Source organism: Macaca fascicularis, chromosome 7 (genome assembly GCF_037993035.2).
Source record: "Macaca fascicularis isolate 582-1 chromosome 7, T2T-MFA8v1.1".
Classification (NCBI taxonomy): domain Eukaryota; kingdom Metazoa; phylum Chordata; class Mammalia; order Primates; family Cercopithecidae; genus Macaca; species Macaca fascicularis.
In genome coordinates this window covers 137,010,257-137,035,336 of record NC_088381.1, presented here as the reverse complement: position 1 = coordinate 137,035,336, position 25,080 = coordinate 137,010,257, and the positions used below count along the sequence as shown (strand labels likewise).

The 25,080-nt window shown below is 39.8% G+C and overlaps 1 protein-coding gene across 10 annotated transcripts in view; it reads left to right on the top strand.

The window, feature by feature from the left end:
* DCAF5 (DDB1 and CUL4 associated factor 5) overlaps positions 1-25,080 on the top strand; it is a 109,592-nt gene that overhangs the window by 28,207 nt on the left and 56,305 nt on the right. For 5 of the 10 annotated variants that reach the window (XM_073997610.1, XM_015453919.4, XM_073997614.1 and 2 more), the window contains exons 2-5: positions 4,801-4,944; positions 7,855-7,891; positions 9,110-9,246; positions 10,888-11,017. In XM_073997610.1, the coding sequence (XP_073853711.1) occupies positions 4,833-4,944; positions 7,855-7,891; positions 9,110-9,246; positions 10,888-11,017 (416 nt within the window). In that variant the 5' untranslated portion in view covers positions 4,801-4,832. Of the gene's footprint in view, positions 1-4,800; positions 4,945-7,854; positions 7,892-9,106; positions 9,247-10,887; positions 11,018-25,080 lie in introns of all 10 variants that reach the window. The other 5 variants (XM_005561593.5, XM_073997612.1, XM_005561591.5 and 2 more) reach the window with 1 other exon arrangement.

The following is a 25,080-nucleotide window of genomic DNA, read 5'->3' as shown; positions in this document are numbered from 1 at the left end:
AATTCATTTTTATGCATGTGGATATTGAGATGTTTCAGCACCATTTGTTGAAAAGACCCTTTTTGCTCCATTGTTTTGTCTTTGCTCTGTGGTCAAAGATCAGTTGATTATACCTATGTGGGTCTATTTTTGGCCTCTCTATTTTGTTCCATTGATCTATTTGTGTATTTGTTTGACAGTATTATACTGTCTTGATTACTGTATCTTTGTAGTAACCTGAAGTCAGGTAATGTCAGTCCTCCAACTTTGTTCTTCAAAATTGTGTTGACTGTTGTGGGCCTTTTGCCTCCCCTATAAATGTTAGAATCATTTTGTTGATATGCATAAAATGATTTGCTGAGAATTTGAGTGGGATTGCATTGAATCCATAGATGAAGTTGGAAAGAACTGATATCTTAAAAATATTGAGCCTTGGCCGGGCACAGTGGCCCAAGCTTGTAATCCCAGCATTTTGGGAGGCCTAGGTGGGCAGATCACCTGAGGTCAGGAGTTCGAGACCAGCCTGGCCAACATGGTGAAACCCTGTCTCTACTAAAAATACAAAATTAGCCAGGCATGGTGGCATGTGCCTGTAATCCCAGCTACTCAGGAGGCTGAGGCAGGAGAAGTGCTTGAACCCAGAAGGCAGAAGTTGCAGTGAGCTGAGATTGCACCATTGCACTCCAGCCTGAGCAAAAAAAAAAAAAAAAGCAAAACTCCGTCTTTAAAAAAAAAAAAGGAATATCTGTCCATTTATTTAGTTCTTTGATTTTGTTCATCAGAGTTTTAAAATTTTTCTTATATATTATAAAACTTTGTTAAATTTATACCTAAATATTTTATATTTCAAATTCCACTTATTCATTGCTGGTATATAGGAAAGTGATGAACTTCTGTATATTAACCTTATATCTCCCAATCTTGCTAAAATCACTTCTGTATTTTTTTTAAAGAAACACTACAGATACACTTAAAAGCCTCTTTTACTATGTGTGTTTATCCATAAACAATATGAAGTATTGTTTTTGATATTTAAAAATACATGCTTAAATATTATCCCTTTCATATCCTTTTGAAACTTGCTTTTATTACCATTAGGTTTTCAATATTTATTCATGTTTGTATACATGTTTCTTGTTCATTTTAACTGCTGTATAATATTCCATTGTGTTTAGACTCCATCTATTTTATATTCCAGTGGAATTTATCCATTCCTGAATTGTTAGGTATTTATGTTGTATATAGGTTTTCTTGATATTATGACCAGTGCTTCAGTGAACTTTCTTGTACATTCCCTTGTGCCACTTTGTGAGAATCTGTCTAAATTATAATGTACATTTCCCTGATAACATATAGAATTTGAGATCTATAAAATCTGTTTGGTATTTGGGTTTCCTTTTCTGAATGGTTATATTCTTTGCCTCTTTTCCTATTGGAGTTTTAAGAATTATTTGTAGAAATTCTTTGCATCTTCTAGATATTAAGCCATTACCAGTATCGTGCGCTGCAAGAATTCTTATAAATTCAGGCAGTCCTGTCCTGGTCCTTCAGTTTACTCCACGGGCCAGTTTGCTGGAGTTAAGTCAGCTTCTGTTTTTACTCCTGGGGTCCCTTTATTCTTACTTAACAGTTGAGTTATGCTACTAAGGCGGACAATCCCTTCAACTGTCCATCAGAATGAATTTGCTTTGTCAGTTATGGTTCATTTTTTGTTCAATAAGGCAGTATAGAATAGTGGTTAAGAGTTGGGGCTACAGAGTCTTTACTGCTTGTGTTTGGATCTTAGCTCGATGACTTTATTATGTGATGTTGGCAAATTACTCTTTTGTACTTGGCTTTATCATCTATAAAACCAATGAGGGTAGAACCATTATGATGACCATTTTATGTTTGGTGAAACTGAGGCTAAGGGAGATTAGGTCAGAAACATGAGCAAGTAGAAAAAACATGTGTGCCTCTCTTTTAACTTTTTGCTTTCACTAGAGGCATGAGTATAGAGAAATATTTATTTAACTTAAAAAAATATAGTAGCAGAAGCAGTGATAAGTCCCTGACTCACAGCCTCAGTGTTGGGAGAAAACCATAGGAGTGAAGACTATAGAGAACTGAAGTGTCCATACCTAAGTCTGTTTGTAGTGTGGAAAACCATTTGTGTCATTTTTCATGAAAATAAAGTGACAGAAACCCAAACCATGATTTTCATGACCTTAGCTTGATGTTTTACAGAGTGGTAAATTTGTAAGAAATACATAATTTTGATACTATCCTAGGCCAGAGAACTCATAGTTGAAATAAGCCTATCATAAAGAGAACACTGTGGGCCACACTTAGGGCATCAGTCTGGTATACAACTTGATTTGGACTGACAATGGAAGGAAGAAGAAACTCAAGAAACAAAGGAATTTGGCCAGGCGCGGTGGCTCAAGCCTGTAATCCCAGCACTTTGGGAGGCCGAGACGGGCGATCACGAGGTCAGGAGATCGAGACCATCCTGGCTAACACGGTGAAACCCCGTCTCTACTAAAAAAATACAAAAAACTAGCCAGGCGAGGTGGCGGGCGCCTGTAGTCCCAGCTACTTGGGAGGCTGAGGCAGGAGAATGGCGTGAACCCGGGAGGCGGAGCTTGCAGTGAACTAAGATCACGCCACTGCACTCCAGCCTGGGCGACAGAGCAAGACTCTGTCTCAAAAAGAAAAAAAAGAAACAAAGGAATTCAAGTAGCAAAGACAATTTCTTTCTAGGAGAAGGAGAATAAGTAGAATAAGTATGATTTGGCTTCTGTATCTTCTTCTATTTTTTTATTATAAAAAGAAATCTGCTGTGGCAAAAAGTGAAGCAGTATAGGAAGGTATAAAGTAAAAATTAAAACATAAAAGTTTTCCAATAGTATATACCCAAATTAAAAGGAGGGATTCAAAAAGTTATTTGTACACTTGTGTTCATAGCAACATTATTCACAATAGCCAAAAGATGGAAATAACCCAAATGGTCATCGATGGATTAGTGGAGAAACAAAATATGCATACAAATATATATACGATAGAATACTATTCAGCCTTAGAAAGCAAAGAAATTCTGATACATGTCACAGCCTGGATGCACTTTGAAGACATTATGCTAAGGGAGTGAACCAGACCTAGGAGGAGAAATATTGTGTGATTCAACTTATATGAGGTTCCTAGAGTAGACAAATCCTTAGAGGCAGAAAGTAGAATAGTGACTACTTGCCCGGGTGCAGTGGTTCACGCCTGTCATCCCAGCACTTTGGGAGGAACGAGGCGGGTGGATCACAAGGTCAAGAGTTTGAGAACAGCCTGGTCGGTCAACATAGTGAAACCCCTTCTCTATTAAAAATACAAAAAATTAGCTGGGCGTGGTGGCGGGCACTTGTAATCCCAGCTACTCGGGAGACTGAGGCAGGAGAATCACTTGAACCCAGGAGGTGGAGGTTGCAGTGAGCCAAGATTGCGCCACTGCACTCCATATTCCAGCCTGGGCAACAGTGCGAGACTCCATCTCAAAAAAAGAAAAGAAAAGAAAAGAACAGTGATTACTAGGTGCTGGGAGGAGTTATTGTTTGTTGGGTATAGAGTTTTCAGTTTGGGGTGATGAAAAAGTTCTGAAGGTGAATAATGGCAATGGCTGTACAACAGCACAAATGTACTTAAAGGCAGTGAATTGTACACTTGAAAATGGGTAAAATGGTAAGTTACATGTATATATATTTTACCACCATAAAAAGTCTCCCAACACCAGCCTACCAGTTATAGTTGGCACTGTAAACAACTTCTTTTATAGCCATCTAGATAAGGCTATGCAAATACAAGCACAGATACAAGATTATAAGCATACTCTCAATGCTCATTCTTTGGAACACTCATTTATGTGCCAGGTATTTCCCAGTGAACAAAACTGACAAGGTTCCTGCTGTCATGGAGCTTTTAAAAATTTTGTTTTATGCAAATGGATATTGATGTACATACTGTTTATACCTCATTTTCCCCCTTAACAAGTATCTTTGGACATCTTTCTGCATTAGCTCTTATATAGATCTAACAACTTAATGGCTTCATAGTATGCCCTTGTATGGATGTGCTATCATTTGTGGCTGCATTTTTCATTGAATGGAGGAGGGGAGGCGGAGGTATAGAGCTTGCTATGGTTTGCTGCTGTTGTAAATTAAATTTTTATTAGGAAAATAGTATAGCCTTCTTATAAAAAGTGCAAGAAAAGTAAAAGTAAAAAGTAAAAGTGAGAAAAGCAAAACAGCAACAACCCACCCAGACCCAAAGTTACACAGAGTTAAGAGCTGTGCTGAGCCGTATTCTGTCTAGATCCTATTACTGTAAGAGGCAGGTGATTTCTTAGTTACCATTTGTATGGTGTCCCACAGTCAATGAGATCACATTAAGAAGATTGCTTTGAAAACCATTATGCTAGAAATATTATGGAAGTCATCTCAGGTTCTATTAAACAAATAAAAAGGACTTCCATGAAGGGATTCTGGGTAGCAAATGAAGAAATATTTAAGCAACTCTGGAAAGACAGGAACAGGGTGGCTTTAGGAGTCTCAATATCAGTGCTTATCCCTTTCATTTTCTATGTCTGCTTAAGATGCAGTTCCTGGGAGAAGATGAATGGCCTAGAGAACATGTACCTATTGATGGTGAAGTAGGGAGAGTTCTGGGTTTTTGTGCTCCATGTGAATCTTATGGAGTTGGGGAGGTGCAGTTTTGGAAAGGATGGGATTCGAGGCTGGCAAAACCATCTGTCAGCCTTGTGATGTCAGCTGTTATAACCACAGATTCTTCCTTCCTAAGGAGGAGATGACCGCCGGGTTCTGCTGTGGCACATGGAACAAGCCATCCACTCCAGGGTCAAGCCCATACAGCTGAAAGGAGAGCACCATTCCAACATTTTTTGCCTGGCTTTCAACAGTGGGAACACTAAAGTGTTCTCTGGAGGTAAAAAGGAAGATTCTACCTTGGGAACGTCACTGTGGTTGGGATTTTAGAGAAAAGAGTGTGAAAATAACTCCTTATTTTTCTTCCTGTATTTCATTGAGCTGTGGAATTACTGGTTTCTCATAGCTTGTCTTTTCTGCATTACAGCAGTCTATTAGGATAGTGTGTGTCTTTTCTCTCTCTCTCTTTTTTTTTTCTTTTCTTCACCTGTCTTTTTCTTTATTTCTCTCTGGCAGAAAACTTTTCACATTGCCATCTGGTACACAGAAACACATACAGACACACACACACACACACACATATTTGAAACAATACTTAACCTTTCTATATGTGGCATACTCTGATTTTGTTTTTTATTCTATTCTATTTCATTTTTAAAGATTATGCTGGCCATAACTCAAATGGATGTCATAACCCACAGATGGCTTCTGTTTGAAAAGTGTTGTGTTAGGTACAATTGAAATGGCTGGTGCTCACACCAACCTCTTGGTGATGGCTTCCATCAGCCATACTCCTTCTCACCCCCACATTTCTAGTTCTGACCTCTTTTCTAAGCTGCAGATTTTCCCGCTGAATATCTACCTGTGTTCCAAAAGCAACTTAAATACAATAGATCTAAAACCAAGATCATTAGTCCTCCCTTGAGGGAAAATTTCTTCTTGTCTGCTGGATTTTCTTTCTCAGTTATTACCATTCACCCAATTATATAAGCTATTAAGTTTAAGAAATTGCTGACAATTAACCATTTTCAACTTAAAAAAGTAGCAGTTTCACATGGTTCATTCTACCTATGATCTTGGAGTCATCCTCAAACCTGTCTTTCTTACATTTCCACATCTAGTCTGTCACCAAATCCTGTCGGGTCTATCTTGAAAGCCTCTCATATTCATCCTTTAGTTTGGCCTGGATTTTTGCAATGGCTTTCTGTGATTTCTGTTACCACTGTCCATCCTCCTTTGAATTCATTTCATATACAAGTTTACTTTTAAAAATAAAGACTGGACCATGTGAACCATTGAGCCTACAGTGCCTAAAAAATAAAGTCTAAACCCCCATCTGTCTGGCCTGACCTCCCTTCCCTGAGTTATATACTCTAGCCCATCAAACTATTTGTCATTTGAAGACTGCACTGCACGGTACTATTTTGTCCTGTGCCTTTTGTTCATGGTGTTCTTCCACCTTAATTGTCCAGTCCCCACCAATTCCCCTAAGCCTTTCATTGGTAGGAGTTTTGAGTTATTTGAGTTTCTCTTCAAATATCTCCTTCTCCATGTACTTTCACCCTGCTTATGAAGGAAATAGTTGACCCCATAGCTAGATCATATTGCTACAAAGCAAACCCTCTTGTTGCTATTAGTTGTTTGTCCAATTGGACTGTGAGTTCTCAAGGACAGAGTAGAATCTTATTCTTTTTATATACCCAGGACCTAGCACTGTGCCTGATATCTAGAAGGCATTAGTATGGGTTTACTGATTTCATTGGCTTGCACCCACAATAGAATTTACAGCCAGGCCTTTGTTTAAGATGCCCTGGGCCATATCTTTACTGCTACTTTTGCTTTCTATTTAAGTGACTGTTGGTTGTGCATTTTAGCATAGAGTGGGGCTTTTTTTATGTTTTGTCTTTTTATATTCAGGTTTTAATTTTTTTGCTATACAAACCATTTGAAGGCAGGACTACACATATCATGAATATAATTTATATCCTTTGATAGAATAAGGAGAAATACAAGATTAAAACTTTCACATCATTTGGAATCACAGTCATCAAGTTTTAATGCTGTGAAAGATGATGTGGCTAGGTATGGTGGCTCACACTTGTAATAATCCCAGCACTTTGAACGGCCAAGGCAGGAGGACTGCTTGAATCCAGAAGTTTGAGACCAGCCTGGGCAACATAGTTAGACCCAAACATGTTAGATCTCTACAAAAAAAAATTTTTTTTTTTTTAATTAGCCAAGCATAGTGACACATGCCTGTAGTTCCAGCTACTAGGGAGGCTGAAGTGGGAAGATTGCTTGAGCACAGGAGGTCAAGACTGCAGTGAATCATGATTGCACCACTGCACTCCAGCCTGGGCAGCAGAGCAAGATCCTGTCTCAAAAGAAAGAAAAAAATTTTTAAAAGAGCATGAGGTTAGAAATATTAGCAAACATTTATTGGGGGCTTATTAAGCGCTCAGCCCTATTCTGAATGCTTTTACAGTTGTACTCTTACGCTCACAATTACTCTGTGATGTTATTATCACTATTCTGTAGGTTACAAAGCTGGGTCATAGAAATGTTAAAGATTTTATTGTGGGTCTCATAATTAGTGAGTGTTCTGCTGAAAAAAAAAAAGCTAGTGAATTAATTTGCCAATGATCATTTAGTGTTTTCCTTGATGGCCACAGTTTTGTTTTGTGTTGTTTCCCCAACATTTTTTTTTTTTTTTTTTTTTGAGACAGTCTCTCTCTCTTGCCCAGGCTGGAGTGCGATCATAGCTCACTGCAGCCTTGAACTCCTGGCCTCAAGCGATTTCCCCCACCTCAGCCTCCCTAGTAGCTGGGGCTTCAAGGGTGTGCCACCACCTGGCTAATTTTTTTATTTTTATTTTCGTAGTGATAGGGTCTAGCTATGTTGCCCAGGCTGTAGCCACAGTTGTTTTTTTTACATCATCCACTGGATAATACATGTTGGGAACTGTTACTATGTTATACTTGGCTGCTATTATTTTTAAAAAATTCTCTGTAAGAGTGTCCTATCCTTCTTAAATGATTTCTATAAATCTTTTTTCTAGCTAACACTTCTAATTTGTATTAGCATTGGCTTTGTTCATATTTTTTCCCTGAAAACTTAATAATACTAAATTGTAATGTGGACAGGGACCACCTTGCAGGAATGATCAAATGTCTGCTTTTTTCTTTTGCAGGAAATGATGAGCAAGTTATCCTCCATGATGTTGAAAGGTAAATAGATTGGTGGTATGTGAAGGTGATTGACTTTGTTTTTCATATATGAAGAGGCAAATATTTCTTTAGACTAAAATTGGATTTTGTTTTTTGAAGAAAACAGTGTGAAACCAGCTGTTCTTTTCTAAAATATATTCCTACGATAGTTTGAAATAAAGTTTTGATTTAAAAAGGAAAAAGGGATTTGAAAGTTGGCATGAAAGTATACGTTTTAGATGAAAATTTAAAACAAGAGTTTAGAAGAGAAGGAACCATAATATTTAAGAACAGTAATAGCTAATATTGATTGAGTTCTTACTATGTGCCAGACACCATTGTAAATGCTTTGTACATATTAATTTGTTTAATCCTCACACTTATTTTCTAAGGAGATACTATTGTGATCTCCATTCTAGATGAGGAAACGGAGGCACAGACATGTTAGATAACAGAAGGTCAAGTGACGAGAACCTGAACTTAGGCTACCTGGCGTCAGAGCCATACTCTTCATCAGATTGCTAGGAGACCCCTCTTCCACCCTGTTGGCATCAGACTTGGCTGCTCTAAAGCTTTCCCTTGCTCTTTGAAAATCAAGTACAGGCCGGGCGCTATGGCTCACGCCTGTAATCCCAGCACTTTGGGAGGCTGAGGCAGGCGGATCACAAGATCAGGAGATCGAGACAATCCTGGCTAACATGGTGAAACCCCGTCTCTACTAAAAATACAAAAAAAAAAAAAAATTAGCCGGGTGTGGTGGCGGGCGCCTATAGTCCCAGGTACTTGGGAGGCTGAGGCAGAGAATGGCATGAACCTGGGAGGCGGAGCTTGCAGTAAGCCAAGATTGCGCCACTGCACTCCACATTGGGTGACAGAGCAAGACTCCATCTCAAAAAAAAAAAAAAAAAAGGAAAATCAAGTACGACCTCCAAATCTGTATACAAGCAGAAGAATTCTGTAATAAATGAAAATACTAAACTCAGCTATTGAGTTACTTTTAAATATGCTTATTTAACACAAAAATTATAAAATCTCTAAAAAGACTCCTTAATAGTACCTTTTCTTAAACCTGAAAGTTGACTACCTACCTTTCAGGAAATATAATATTTTTCAGGTTTAGCTGGGTTGACTTTCTCCTAGAAATGGAGAAGATGGCACCCTCGGTACTGAAGTGCTGGGACTCTGCACTATGCTTGTGTGTATGTGTGTGCCTCTGTCTTGCTCTCTATCTCCCAGCAGTGAGACATTGGACGTGTTTGCTCATGAAGATGCGGTATATGGCTTGTCTGTGAGCCCAGTGAATGACAACATTTTTGCCAGTTCCTCAGATGATGGCCGGGTTCTCATTTGGGACATCCGGGAATCTCCCCATGGAGGTAGGGTCACTATGCAAAAGACTGTTGGACTGTGTTGAGCAGTTTGGTGTCAGATTCATTGAAGATCCAATTTATGACCTCAGTATCTATGTGCAAGTGACGTCAAGGGAAAGGAAATGTGAAACACTCACATGGGGGCATAAGAGGTCTTTGGAGGCCTTATCCTCCACCTAAGTACTCAGGAGTGAGGCACCTTTGCCAGTCCTTCTCTACCCTCCTGTGGCTCTCCACAGACCCTTGTACCTTGCTGTTTAGTGCCCCAAGGAGCAGAAGTTGTGGTGCTGACATGTAACTATGCTTGATTATTTACAGAGAATGCGGGTGTTATGCGCTTTCCTGCATCCTAGTTTCAGGCTTGTTATTTTGTTGAACCACAGAATCTCAAATTACCTGTGTATAGGATCTTAAAATGATGGCAAGTAAACTCTATTTAAAGGGGATTGTCTGTGTGAGTGCCTCCTCTGAATGTGCCCTTTGACTCTGATGTGTAAAATGAAGAAGTTGCTTTGTTGACTTTCTCTGAAGTTCTTCAGGAAATGCATCTTCTCAGCTCATTTCCTACGGAGAGATTTCTGTAATTCTACCTGTCTTCAGAAGACCCCTTCCTCTAGTACCAGCCTTAGTGCCACTGTCATACTCACCCTGTCCTTTAGTGCAGATTGTAATGATCACAGCTGTGTACCTAAATTTACTATCCTGCCTGCTTTGTCTGGCAGGATCTGGGTCTTTTAATTTTTTTATATTCTAAACATTTTACATTCTGGGCCGTGCTCATTATTTAGGTTCAGGCTATAAGAGAAGCTTGTTTTTAGGGTTAGGTAGGTAAGGTAGCAGGAAGTAGCAGCTGTGGTCAAGTCACTGTGGGCTTGGTAGGTGATATTCTCCTTAGTCTGAACTGCCTGATGGCAGAGATGACTGAGTGCTTTACCTGCTCAAAGACCTGTGAAGTACTGCATATGGAGGTCATAGACTGAGAAGTGCTTTCTTTGTATTACTCTAACAGGTCCCATAGGAGTATATCCTGCTAGGTAACTAAGTGGTTTCTTCTTCACTTGGAACCTGCTAATTTTTGTAAAATGATGCAGGGTTTCTAGGTGAAGTTGATTACAGACTGGCTAGATGTTAGGGAGCATTGTGAAGCAGAAGAGAAAAACCACACCATTATTTCACCATGTCTTAATTTTGTTGTGTTTTGTTTTATCTTCATCAAATCTGTGTGCAGTTTAAAAACCTTTAATTTCTAAAACTAATACAATTGGATTAAAAGCATAAGAATCCTACCAGTAATTGGTTGTGAATTTTTTCAGCTCCTGCGGAATTCAGTTTTACTTACTGTAAAATGGTTTGTTTTCCCATTTTTAGTAACCATTTCTGTTTTGTCTCAAGATCTGATAGCTACTATATATATTTCTGGGTGTTATAGCTTAAAATGTTGTTAAATGTGTTTACCTGGCTATGTATAGGACTCATGGGGACCTCGTGAGTAGGGGTGACTGGTGAAATTATGTACTGTTTTGGGGCACCAGGTCATTGGAGTGGTTATTAAAGAGTGCTCCGACCTGCATTCACATTTCTGCTTATCTGCCTGCCAGTGGCCCAAAGGTACCTGGAATGAACTGGTTGTAATTTTTCTTTCCACAGAACCCTTCTGCCTGGCAAACTATCCATCAGCCTTTCATAGTGTCATGTTTAACCCTGTGGAGCCCAGGTTGTTGGCCACAGCCAATTCAAAGGAAGGAGTGGGACTCTGGGACATTCGCAAACCTCAGAGGTGAGTCCCCTTTATTCATAAGGTGTTAAAACTTTCCCCTGCCTCATTTCTCAGGTAATGTGACCAGCCAGTAAGTGTTGTAAGGACCTCTTTGGCAGTTATCTCTGCTGGGCGTTTCTTAAGATAAATAGTGTGTCTCAAGCCAGGAGAGCCTGTTTCCAAGGAATAGACAATGAAAAATCCATACTCCTTGCTGAGGAGGAATCATAAACAGTAATCTGGACTGTAGACAGGGTCAGTTTTAGGCAATTATCTGAAGTAGTCAGAGCATCCCTTTAATATTGCCTTCTCTCTTCAGGCCCAGTGTTCCCCAGATGCATAGGAGCTCTTGGTGTGGGGTGGGTGGAGGGGAGGAGGTGGAGGTGGAGATTTGCCAAACTTGTTGCTGCTGAGCCAGAGGTTCTTAAGCCTAGGTTGGAGGGGATCCCTAACAGGGCTTAAAAAATACTGAACTGCCAAAATTATATGAAAATTATATATTATATTTTCAAATAAGTGCATTTTCTGTTTATCAAAAGGACTAATGACCTTTATAGTGACAACAACAAAAGGTTGAGAGCCATTGCATTGTGGTGTTCACAACCTCATGTGTTCCTCCACATGGCACTATGAAAAGAGCATACTTAAGACAATCCTGAATGATGGCATGAATCACTAATAGGGGAATCTCAGGCATCATTAAAGGATGTGGGAATGGGGGTGAGTAGCAAGCTCTTTTATGTTCCTTAAGTCCCATGGGGGAGGGACTACTTTTTATGGCACCTGTACATAAAGCTGGCCATGCTTTATTTAAAAACTTCCATGCATTGCTAGCTAGCTCCTCTGGAAATTCTGCATAGATGTAATTTCCCACTTCGTAAAGCAATGTTGCAAAAGAGTATCATGGAAACTAAGTGATGTTATAATTTATTTCATGGGCCTCAGATGAAAGGAATAGTTAAGTACAGAAGATTATCTTCCTTGATGATTTTTACTCCTAGCTGATTCTCTCCATGGGGCAGTAAGAGATGGTTGGAACTATTGTAGCAGATACGTGTAGCCTGGAGGGTTGTCCCTGGCATTGAGCAGGGCTCCCTAAGCTTCCTGAGGGCAGCAGAGATTTCTCCTGCCCCCTCTTGCATAGGCACCTGGCTCTTGCTTTTACAGTCTATTGAAATGTGTGTAGTGGCAGGACCCCTAATGTGCTTTTGCACTGTGTACTTTAGGAGGCTTGCTGTCTGCCAAGAAGACAATTGCATTTAGCTGCAGTGTTCTCTACTACTTCAGGCTCTTTAGTAACAACTGTTGTACCTCATCCATATTACGAAAGGCAGGATTTGGACGAACTGTGCCAGCCTTCTCCCAACCTACTATCTCCCCTACTTAAAATTGCAGTGAATAGCTGGCAACTGGAGTAGGGCACTGAGCTATTCATCTCGAGTGGAAAGCTTGAGTAATTCATGGTGTCTGCAGTGTCTTGAGAGAGGAGGAGTGTGTGGATATTTTAATTCTCCCAATTCTCTCCCATTCTCTTCCACCAGTTTCTTACTGTGCATTATATGGGCCCTCCTCTGCTTTCCACTTGTCTCCTCACTAATAAATATAGTTTCTTTCTTGTTAAAAGAATTGTAAGTGATGATGATTATTTTATTTTTACAGTGACATTTATTGGTTTTGGGTTTTTATGCAGAAAAAAATAAAAACAAAATCATCTCCAGATTATCCCTAACACTTGTATGTTTTTAAAATGTTTGTCTGTCAGTACAGTTCTACTCCTTTCTAGTGTCTGTAGTCACTCCAGAGGTAACTACAGTAAACAGTTTATCTTTCCAGAACTTAATATAATATGTATACTACTATGCATATGCATCCTTTAAAAAATTCGAGACAGAAGGAAGCATGTAGTAATACTCACTGTTCTTGATTTCTTTTTTAAATTAACAATATGTTTTGGAGCCTTTTTTCATACCAATACTAACAGATCTAGCCCCTTCTTTCAATTCCTATATGGCATTCAATTTATATGATGTACCCAACAACCAGGAGGACTTCTTGTTTCCAGTTTTTGGTCATTATAAACAATGTTACATTTAACCTGGTTGTATGTCTATCTTGGCCTACTTTTGCAAAAATATCTGTATGGACTTGCTGCATCAAAGGATGCATGTTTTTAAATTTTTGATAAAAACTGTCAACTTGTAGCCCCACCACCAAAGGCTGCACTGACTTACAAATCTACCAGCTGTGTATGAGATTGCATGCGTCTCCAGACCTTCACCAACACTTGAACTACTGCTAGTATTATGGGGGAAAATGATACCTTGTTTTGAGTTCTTCAATTATGGGTAAGGTTTTATAGTTTCTTTGATAACTTACAGTTTTCAGAGTCCATGTGGGAGAAAAGTTGCCTAGTAAGGCTAATTGGCAATCGTGACTAATTTCTTTTTGGAATAAAAGAAGGAGCATAGTGCCATGGGGACTAGGATGTTATTGCATTTATTTCAACTCTTCTAAGGTTCTACAAGGTTTTATGGGTGTCAGGCAGAAAAGGGGCATGAAATATCTTTGGAACTCTTCTTAACTTTGCATCCACTGGAGTTTGGGGATGAAATTACAGATCTTTTCTGTTAGAATTCCTCCAGTACAAGTTGGTTTGGGGGAAGAAAGCGCCCTTTTTCTTTTCCATGTAGTGATTAGTTATGCTGAGTTGCAATAGATGATTTGTCTCTTGAGCACTACTGCCTAGAAACGCCAACCTAGATTTTGGGGCAACTCTGTATCTGTTGGGAGGACAAGCCTGGAACATGATAGAACTTTTTCAGGGATACTTCAAGTGTAGGGAGAGATTTTAAGGAATTTGTGAATCTCTTACAACTGCAGGTAAAATTGTGTGGCTTATGTATCTGAGTGAGCACACGTCATATTTTCTCTAGGGATGGTAGAAAGCTTTTACCAAGTTCTCATAGAGATCCTTGACTCCAAAAGGGTAAGATTGCTTGGTGTTCTCATTACCCTAGATTTTAAACCTGTTGTGGTTCCTTATCAGGATTTTAAATGACTTCTAGCTTGTAATTGCATGGGCATGTGGGTGAATCAGGGCCTGCTGTCCTAGAAACAGATAATCTCCTTGGAGCAGTGATGAGGGTCTCACCCTGAACACCTTCTCCTTCCTGGCTTAACCTATGTATTAGTCAACGTTTGAATGATTTCCCTGGCTTACCCCAAGCCTACACTATACCTCTCCACTTGGTAGCCTGAAGGTATAGGAGCAGAGTCACTTTTGTCCCACTGCTGCCCTGAAATAAGCTGATTAGAGGGCTGGCTGGCAGAAAAAAAAAAAGTCAGCTCTAAAGAAGACTTTAATTATAATATGATCTGACTTCCTCATTGTACAGATTAAGAATAAGAAACTAACCCAGCGAGGTAAGGGGAGGCAGAAGAGCTGCCTTTAGTATAGGAAGAATAGGCTCTGAAGCCATACCTCCTGGGTACAAATCCAGGTAGTACACCTTAATAGGCATGTGATCTTGAATAAGTTACTTCACCACTCGGTGTCTCATAATAATAACTAATAACTAACATTTATTAAGCATTACTTGCCCTCTGGGTATTGACCATCATATGAATAATTACCTTATTTAATCCTTACGATAACCCTATGAGGTAGCTTCTATTATTTTATGATAAGAAAATCAAGGCACAGAGAGGTGAAATAACTTGTATGTTATATTTGTGTGTGTGTGTGTGTGTGTGTGTGTGTGTGTGTGTGTGTGTGTATCATCCTTCCCCTTTCCCCTGTTTTTCTTTTTCTTTTTTTAGTTTTTATTTTCAGAGACAGGATCTCACTGTGTTGCCCAGGCCTCAGGCTCCCAAGTAGCTGGGATTATAGGCATGAGCCACCACACCCAGTTCCCTCTCTTACTAAATCAGATAGGGTCCCTGTACATTCTAGTTTTCTTTCATCTATGCCTCCTTACAATAGAACTTTTTCAGAATTCCTCTCAAATTTTTCCAATACCGACCTGTCATATTCTGAAGTCTGAGTCCTTTAGACTTTCTGTCCCTGAAAGTTAAACCTTATTTCACTGTCTCATGGCCCAGAACCTGTTCAAACTTCTTACCTTTTATAACCCTGGAAATCTGCATATACTAGTTATTTTGCTGCAACACTTTAGATCAGAGGTTGTAATCTAGCTGCCTGTAGGCCAAATTCAACCCACAGAGATATTTTGGTTTACCTGATATGCTAGAATTTGAAAAATTATAAAGTAAAATTGCAGTTTCTTACATCTCTTGAAAAAGACGAAAGATGTGCTCTCGTTGGGCCTTTATTCTCATACGGCAAAAGTCAGCCAAAGCCTCTGTGATGTTCGTTCAGGGTCCCACCACATCTTGATGTCTTAATACCGGTGTGTCCCTCATTTACATCACTTGCCTGGCCCTGTAGACATTGGAGTTGGAAAGTTCTGCTTTAGGGATTTTAGTGGTGATGAGTGGGCACTGGGGAGGAGAGGCTGGAGTGTAAGTGACTGGATAAGAGAACATTTCACACTTGCAAGTGTACATTGCATGTTCTGTCAAGGTTTCATTTATTTCATTTAGATGATTTCTGCTGTTTTTTTCACAACCAACCTCCTTTCTTACTGCCAGTGTTGCATTTATATCTATCTTGGGCTGTTGCAGTGCCTCTGAACAGTTTTCAGAACTGAGATCCTCTAATGTCTAGAGAATTCAGGAAAAGCAAAAGTTTCCCCTGCTCTCACTCTGTCATCCTTTTCATTGCCTGTTTTAGCTGTCTGCTTACTCACCACCTCTCTCCCTTCTAATCTCTTTAGTTTCTGCCAGGAACTGTTAGTTCTATGATAGATAACAGTGTCTTGCTTTGACAAGGATAATAAAGAGAGTGGTTTTTTTTCCCACTCAATAATAAAACTGGGGCAAGCCAAGAATCCCTATGAAGACTTGCCTTATAAGATGGTGTTTTCACTTGTGTAAATGACGCATCTGAAAATGGGCAATGAACGCAAGTTCCTACTATCAGAGAAGATTGCTCTTAGGTCCTCTCTGGGTTTGGGGACCTCTCAGTTAAACGTCTGTTTTTTGGGGCCTGTGACAATCCTACTTCTATAGAGACCACATTAAATGAAACTCTGCCTTCTGAACAAGCCAGACAATCTCTGCCACATTGCATTTGAGGGTTGCTCATATCATTATAGGAAAATAAAGCCCAGGGGCTTAATGTCAAAGACTGGAAAAGGCACTCATGTGCTGATGTATGTTGAAACTTCAATGAATGAGACTGCCCTAAATTTAGCCTCCTTCCTTTCAGAATGCAAGGCAATCAGGATAGACAAAGATTTCTTAAATTTCTTAAAACCTCTGAAGCACTATGCATCAAAGAAAAAATTGACACATTGGATTTCATTAAAATTAAGAACTTTTGCTCGGCAGACACCACTTTTTTTTTTTTTTTTTTGAGACAGAGTCTTGGTCTGTTGCCTAGGCTGGAGTGCAGTGGAATGATCATGGCTACAGCAGCGTTGACCTCCAAGGCTCAAGCAGTCTTCCTGCTTCAGCCTCCCAAGTAGCTGAGACCACAGGCTCATGCTATCATGCCTGGCTAATTTTAAAATGTTTTTGGTAGAGACAGGGTCTCTTTGTGTTACCCAGGCTGGTCTCGATCTCCTGGGTGCAAGCAATCCTCCTGTCTCATCCTACCAAAGTGCTAGCATTACAGGTGTGAGCCACCACACCTGGCCAAAGACACCATTAAGTAAGTAAAAAGGGCGGGGCACAGTGGCTCACGCCTATAATCCCAGTACTTTGGGAGGCCGAGGCAGGTGGATCACGAGGTCAGGAGTTTGAGACCAGCATGGCCAACATGGTGAAACCCTGTCTCTACTAAAAAAATGTATATGAAAATTAGTGGGGTGTGGTGTCGTGCACCTGTAATCCCAGCTACTCGGGAAGCTGAGGCAGGAGAATAGCTTGAACCCAGAAGGCGGAGGTTGCAGTGAGCTGAGGTCGCACCACTGCACTCCAGCCTGGTGACAGAGTGAGAGTCTGTCTCAAAAAAAAAATAAAAATAAGTGAAAGCGTGAGCCAAGAACAGATCTGGAAAAAAAAAAAAGCATAATACATATATTGAGTAAGAATATCCAGAATTTATGAAGAAGTACAAATCAGTAAGTAAAAAACAAAAAAAAATCAATTTAAAAAATGAGCAGAAATGTTGAACAGGTACTTTACCAAAGAAAATATCCAAATACCCAATAAACGTTTGAAAAGTACTGAACTTTATCACTCATGAGAGCAATGCAAATTAAAACTACAGTGAGTGTCAGTATACACCTAGAGTGTTTAAAATTAAAAAGACTTATAGTATCAGGTGTTAACAAGGGTATGGACCAACTGAAACACTCATACATTTTAGGTGAGTGTTCAGGAGAAAGCAAGCTTTTTATTAAGGAGTTCAGAGGACGGAACACTAGCATGAGTATTGTAAACCTACATATGGCAAAGATGGGTGAGTAGAAGACAGAAGGGAGTAGCTTAATAACTAGAAGGCATGCCCCCGACTAAAGCTAATCATTGTGACAAGCAAATCCCAGTGATCTCCAGCTTTTCTGTTGCAGTTTTCTATAATACCATCAAAATTTCTAGGTCCCCTGACTCTTCAGTCTCTTTTGTCCCTTTAAGGCAGCTCTGTAAAGAGCCAGTGTACAACCATTAGGGAAACCTATTTGTCAGTATCTACTAAAACTAAACACCGTAACTCTATGACACGGCAATCTCACTCTTAAGTATATCTAAGAGAAATGAGTACCTATTTCCACCAAAGACATGTGCAAGAACATTTACAGCTGCTTTATTTGTAATAGCCAAAAGCTAGGAACAACCTAAATATCCATCAAAAGAAAATGGAAAATGGTTAAATAAACTGTGGAATAGCCATACAATAGAATATTACACAAACATAAATAAACAACAAACTATAAATATACACATTGACATGGATGAATCTCACAGTCATAGTGTTGAATAAAAGAATTCAAATACAAAAGAATCTTTACTGTGTGATTCCATTTGCATGATGCTCAAGAACAGGCAAGTTATGGAAGTCAGAATAGTGGTTACCTCTGGGTAAGGTATTGACTAAGGAAGGCATGAGGGAAACTTCTGGGGTTCTGTATCTTGATCTGGGTGGCAATTTCATGGTTGTATACCTATATACATTTTTACTGAGCAATGCCCTTAGAATTAGTGCACGTTACTGTATCATGTTGTATCTTTTTATTTATTTATTATTATTTTTTTTTTGAGATGGAGTCTTGCTCTGTCGCCCAGACTGGAGTGCAGTGGCGCAATCTCGACTCACTGCAAGCTCCGCCTCCTGGGTTCACACCATTCTCCTGCCTCAGCCTCCCAAGTAGCTGGGACTACAGGCGCCCACCACCTCGCCTGGCTAGTTTTTGTATTTTTAGCAGAGACGGGGTTTCACCATGTTAGCCAGGATGGTCTCGATCTCCTGACCTCGTGACCCACCCGCCTTGGCCTCCCAAAGTGCTGGGATTACAGGTGTGAGCCACCACTCCTGGCCAGTATTATGTTGTATCTTAAAATTAAAAAAAAAAATCCAAGGCCACTATTGTCTTCAAATGGGTATTTATCTTCTTCCTTATGATTCCAGTAGCTGTGGCAATAACACTGGCTCTTTACAGAGCTGCCTTAAAGGGACAAAAGAGAGAGACAGAAGAGTCAGGGGGACCTAGAAATTTTGATGGTATTATAGAAAACTGCAACAGAAAAGCTGGAGATCACTGGGATTTGCTTGTCACAATGATTAGCTTTAGTCGGGGGCATGCCTTCTAGTTATTAAGCTACTCCCTTCTTTCTGTCTTCTACTCACCCATCTTTGCCTTATGTAGGTTTACAATACTCATGCTAGTGTTCCGTCCTCTGAACTCCTTAATAAAAAGCTTGCTTTCTCCTGAGCACTGTATTCCTTTCTTAAACTTCTTTGTTTTTTATTAATGTCATCGTCTCTCTTATAATCATCCTGGCTGAAATCTCAAAATCTGTTTGCCTCTTCTGTCTCTCCCTCCCTCTGCCATAAACATCTTTGCTCTGTGTTAGTGCTTGGCCACTCTTTTCATTCCTTAAACCCCTACCCACTTCGGACCCATTTCACTCTCTCCATAAGGTTCTGACTTCACTGGCTCCTTAGCTTATGTCTCTTCTCCCTTTGCACCACCCCCCAAAACACATACACATAGAGGATACGTTCTCCTTTTTTCTTGATTTTTCTTTATGTATTCATGTCATAGTTACCAGGATCAAATGGTGATCATCAGGGAAAACTTCCTTGCTAGATCTCCCTGTTACATACTCTTAAAAATGATTTTACTCACCATGTCCCCCAGCACCTGGCACTATTTTGGCACAGAGTGTATGTTGAATGAGTGTAGCTGTCCCTAACTTCTAGAGGAAAGGATCTCTCCATTCAGAATTTCTGTAATGTTTATGGACCTGTTAATCCCTGAGTATAATGATATGAATCCAAATGCTGTATTTCAGGAATAAATCCTTAGAGGAAGTTGTAAGATTTCTTGCTGGGCTTTGAATGTCACCATCAGTTATGTGGCAGAGAGCCAGGTAGTCTGGTGAAGTTGCTTTGTAGCTTTTAGGCCACAGGGTGGAGTTGTAGAATCAGTTTTGCCCGCTGGAGGACACCAGGTCGCTGGTTTCCTAACCCAGTGATTCTCAAACTTTAAGGGGCATCAGAATCACCTGAGGAGCTTGTCAAAGCACTCCTTCCCGGATCCCATACCTACAGACTGAATTGTTGGTCCGGGGTGGGATCTTTGATTCTGCCATTATTTAACATACACCCAAGGTGATTTAGCAATTTTGCTGATCTTACAAGATGGAAGCTGTGGTTAATCAGAGAGGTCCATGTTGAATTTGCTCAAGTTCACTCAGACCCCAGGTCTTTGGGGTTTAGGCCAGAGATTCCTTGTGTCCATTCTTTCTCACCAAACACAAATGTCTTTCATGACAAGAGACTTCACTTCAGACCAGAGCATCTGGGGGAATGCCTGGTAAATGGAGGGGAGCTCTGCAAACACGTATCATTTCATATTCTTCCTTTCGTATTCCACAAGTCCAGTTATTCAGAAGTAGATGATATCAAAACCTAAATTAAATGGACTTTCTTATTTTATTTTTTAATTTTTTTTTTTTTTTTTTTTTGAGACAAAGTCTTGCTTTGTTACCCAGGCTGGAATGCAGTGGTGTGATCTCGGCTCACTGCAGCTTCCACCTCTTGGGTTCAGGCAATTCCTCTGCCTCAGCCTCCCGAGTAGCTGGGACTGCAGGCATGTGCCACCATGCCTGGCTAATTTTTTTGTACTTTTAGTAGAGATGGGGTTTCACCATGCTGGCCAGGTTGGTCTTGAACTCCTGACTTCAAGTGATCCACCCATCTCAGCCTCCCAATGTGCTGGGATTACAGGCATGAGCCACTGCGCCTGGCCAACTTTCTTATTTTAAAATCATATGTTGACCTTTTCTTCTTAAAAATTTTTATGGTAAGGCTTTTTTTCAAATATATGTAAAAGTAGGCTGGGTGTGGTGACTCATGCCTGTAATCCCAGCAATTTGGGAGCCCCAGGCAAGAGGATTGCTTGAGGCTAGGAGTTCAAGACAAGCCTGGGTAACATACACCCTATCTCTACAAAAATATTTTTTTAAATTAGTCAGGTGGGGTAGTGGCAGAACCTGCAGTCCTAGATACTGGGGAGGCTGAGGCAGGGGGATCGCTTGAGCCCAGGAGGTTAAGGCTGTAGTGAGCCATGACTGCACCACTGCGCTCCATCCTATGTGACAGAATGAGACCCTATCACTAAAAATAAAATAAAAAATAAAAAAAAAACAGATAGGACTAGGCGCGATAGCTCACACCTGTAATCCCAGCACTTTGGGAGGCCAAGGCGGGTGGATCACCTGAGGTCAGGAGTTCGAGACCAGCCTGGCCAACATGGTGAAACCCTGTCTCTACTAGAAATACAAAATTAGCTGGGCATGGTGGTGGGCGCCTGTAATTCCAGCTACTCAGGAGGCTGAGGCAGGAGAATCACTTGAACCTGGGAGGCGGAGGTTGCAGTGAGCTGAGATCATGCCATTGCACTCCATCCTGGGCAAAAAGAACAAAACTCCGTCTCAAAAAAAGCAAAACAAAACAAAACAAAAAAACAGATAAAAGTAGAATAGTAAAAATAAGATTTACCTATTCTGGGTATTTCACACTATGTATAATTATTCAGGGTTCTCCGGAGGAACAGAACCAATAGGATATATGTATATATGAAAGGGAGTTCATTAGGGAGAATTGGCTCATACTGTTACAAAGGTAAATGATAGGCTGTCTGCAAGGTGAAGAATGGGAAAAGCCAGTAGAGTGATCAGTTCAAGTGTGAAAGCCTCAAAAGCAGGGAAGCTGACAGTACAGGCTTCAGTCTGATGCCAAAGGCCCAAAAGCCCCCAGGAGGCCACTGGTGCAAGTCCCAGAGTCCAAAGGCAGAAGAACTTGGAGTCTTATGTCCAAGGGCAGGAGGAGAGGAAGCAAAGCATCAGGCTTGGAAAGAGAACAATGAACGTCAACAAGCTGAATATCCCCGTTTTTCTGCTAGCTTTGTTCTAGTCACACTGGAACAATGCCTGCCCACATTAAAGGCGGGTCATCTCCCTGCCCACTGACTGACATCTCAGTCTGCTCTGGAAACAGCCTCACAGACACACACAGCAACAATGCTTCAGCAGCCATGTAGGCATGCCTGAATCCAGTCAAGCTGACACCTAATATTGGCCATCATAATTTGTGACCTTCTGTCTGGCTTCTTTCACTTAGCATCATGTTTTTGAGATTCATCCACATGTATTAGTGTCTCATTCCTTTTTATGGCTTAAATAATATTCTATTATATATACATTACACAGATATAGATATACACATTTTGTTTATCCATTCACCTAATGATGGCCATTTGGATTGTCCCATCTCCTGGCTATTGTGAATGATACTATCATTAACATTCATGAAAAAAATTTTTTTGAGAACCTGTTTTCAATTATTTTGGGTATATTACACCTAGGAGTAGAATTACTGGATCATATGGTGATCTATATTAAACTTTTTGAGAAACTACCAAACTGCTTTCCATAAAAAGATAATTAAAAAAGAAACATAACCACAAGATTATTCTACCTAAAAAATAACGGTAATTCCTTAATACCATCTCATATCTAGTTGTTACAATGGTTTTTATGAAGCAGGACTCAAACTCCTTACAAAGCAATTAGATGATTTGACTTATAAGTCTGTCTTTGTTTGTAGGTACCCCTGTCTCTCACTTTTTTCTTTTTCTTTTTTTTTTTTAAGACAGAGTTTCACTTTTATTGCCCAGGCTGGAGTGCAATGGTGCAATCTTGGCTCTCTGCAACCTCCACCTCCTGGGTTCAAGCAATTCTCCTGCCTCAGCCTCCTGAGTAGCTGGGATTACAGGTGCCCGCCACTACACTCAGCTAATTTTTGTTATTTTTAGTAGAGATGGGGTTTCACCATGTTGGCCAGGCTGGTCTTGAACTGCTGGCCTCAGGTGATCCACCCACCTCAGCCTCCCAAAGTGCTGGGATTATAGGCGTGAGCCACCCCGCCCGGCCATCTCTCACTTCCTTTGCTTGCAACTTATGTGTTGAAGAAACTGGATTATTTGTCTTAGGAATTTCTTATATTCTAGCTTATGCTGATTGCATTCTTATACTGCAGTTTCGCATGTTCTTCTGACTCTGGTTTTTCCCATAATTTGATATTAGATCTAGAAGCTTGAACAAATTCAGGTTTGATTTTTTTTAAATGGGTACAAAAATATTTCATTGATGTGTATGTCCATAAAGAAGTTAAAAATACCTAGTTATCTCTCCTTTTGTTTTGAAATACTTTGACAGACTTGTTAGTTTAGCTTTTTAAAATACAAGCAATACTGGTGAAGATGTAGAGAAACTCAGTCACTCATATATTGCTGGTGGGAGTATATGATGGTACATCCTCTTTGGAAAACAGTTTGTAGTTACTTTATAAATTAAAGATGAGCTTATAACCCAGCAATTTCATTCTTGGATCTATATCTAGGAGAGATGAAATTTATTTCTACACAGAAACTTGTACATGAATGTTCATAGCAGCTTTACTCCTTATAACCAAAAGCTGGAAACTACCCACATATCCTTCATTAGGTGAATGTGGTACATTCATAGCACAGACTACGACTCAGTGATGAAAAGGAACTAACTGTGTTGATAACAACTTGGATGAACTTTAAGGAAATTTTGTTGACTGAAAAAAGCCAATCTCAAAAGAATACATGCTGCGTAATTCCACTTATGTAATCCTCATTAATGATACAATTCTCAAGATAAGTACAGTTTATTGATTGCCAGGAGTTAGGGATGAGAGTAGAGGACAGAGTTGCATGAGGGAGTCTTGTGATGGTACCGATAAATATCTTAATTGCAGTGATTGTTACATGAAGCTATGCATGATGTACATATACAAGTGAGTTTCCATAACATAGTGGTTATCACATTCACCTAATACAAATGAATGCATGTGTAACTGGTAAAATCTGAATAAAGTCTGTGGATTGTACCAATGTAATTTTCCTGTTTGTGATACTGTACTATGGCTATGCAAGATGATGATAACATTGGAACATAGGTAAAGGATGCACAGGACATTCTTGTACATTTCTCATGTCTTGCTCTGAATCTGTAATTATTTCAAAAGGAAAAGAAAAAACCAGCAACAGGTAATAATGTTCTCCTTTTAAAACTGTCCACAAGCTAAAGCCCCCTCTGACTACCTCTTCTAGTCCTGGTCCTTCATGTTTTCTCCTGGGGGTAGTGAGTATTATGAGTTTATAACATATGCTTCCAGAACTTTTTCTTGGTTTTTATATGCTTATACATGTACCTGTTGAAAAATATATGGCATTATTTCCATATGCTTGTATGTTTTTCACACAAATAATATGCTGCTATATAATCATTCTACAACTGGACTTTTTCACTCATTGGTATGTGTTGAGAATTTATCCATATACATGCGCGTTCTGCATAACGATTTTCAGTCAGTAATGGACCCACATATATGACAGAAGTCCCATAAGATTATAATGGAGCTGAAAACTTCCTGTCGTCTGGTGATGTAGCTGTCATAACATTGTAGCACAACACATTATTCATGTGTTTGTGGTGATGCTGGTGTAAACAAACATACTGTGCTGCCAGTCATATAAAAGTGCAGTACATACAATTTGATGTACAGTACATAACACTTGATAATAAACAGCTATGTTACTGGTTTACCTATTTACTATACTGTGTTTCTTACAGTTATTTTAGAGTATATTCCTACTTATTTAAAAAAGTTAACTCTAAAGCAGCCTCAGGCAGGTCCTTCAGGAGGTATTCCAGAAGGAATTATTATCGTAAGAGATGACAGCTCCACCTGTATTATCAACCCTGAAGACATTAGTAGGACAGATGTGAAGGTAGAAGATAGCGATACTGATGATCCTGACCCTGTGTAGGTCTAGGCTAATTGTGTGTATGTGTGTGTCTTAGTTTTTAACAAAAAAAAAGGTTAAAAAGAAAAAAAATAATAATAGAAAAAAGCTTATAGAATAAGGATATAAAGAAGGAAAATGTTTTTGTACAGCTGTACAATGTGCCTGTTTTAAGCTAAGTATTACAACAAGAGTCAAAAAGTTAAAACAGTAAAAAAGTATTATAAAGTAGAAAAGTTATAGTAAACTAATGGCCGGGCGCGGTGGCTCATGCCCGTAATCCCAGCACTTTGGGAGGCTGAGGCAGGGATCACTTGAGGTCAAGAGTTTGAGACCAGCCTGACCAACATGGTGAAACCCTGTCTCTACTAAAAATACAAAGATTAGCTGGGCATGGTGACGTTGCCTGTAATCCCAGCTACTAAGGAAGCTGAAGCAGAAGAATCACTTGAACTCGGG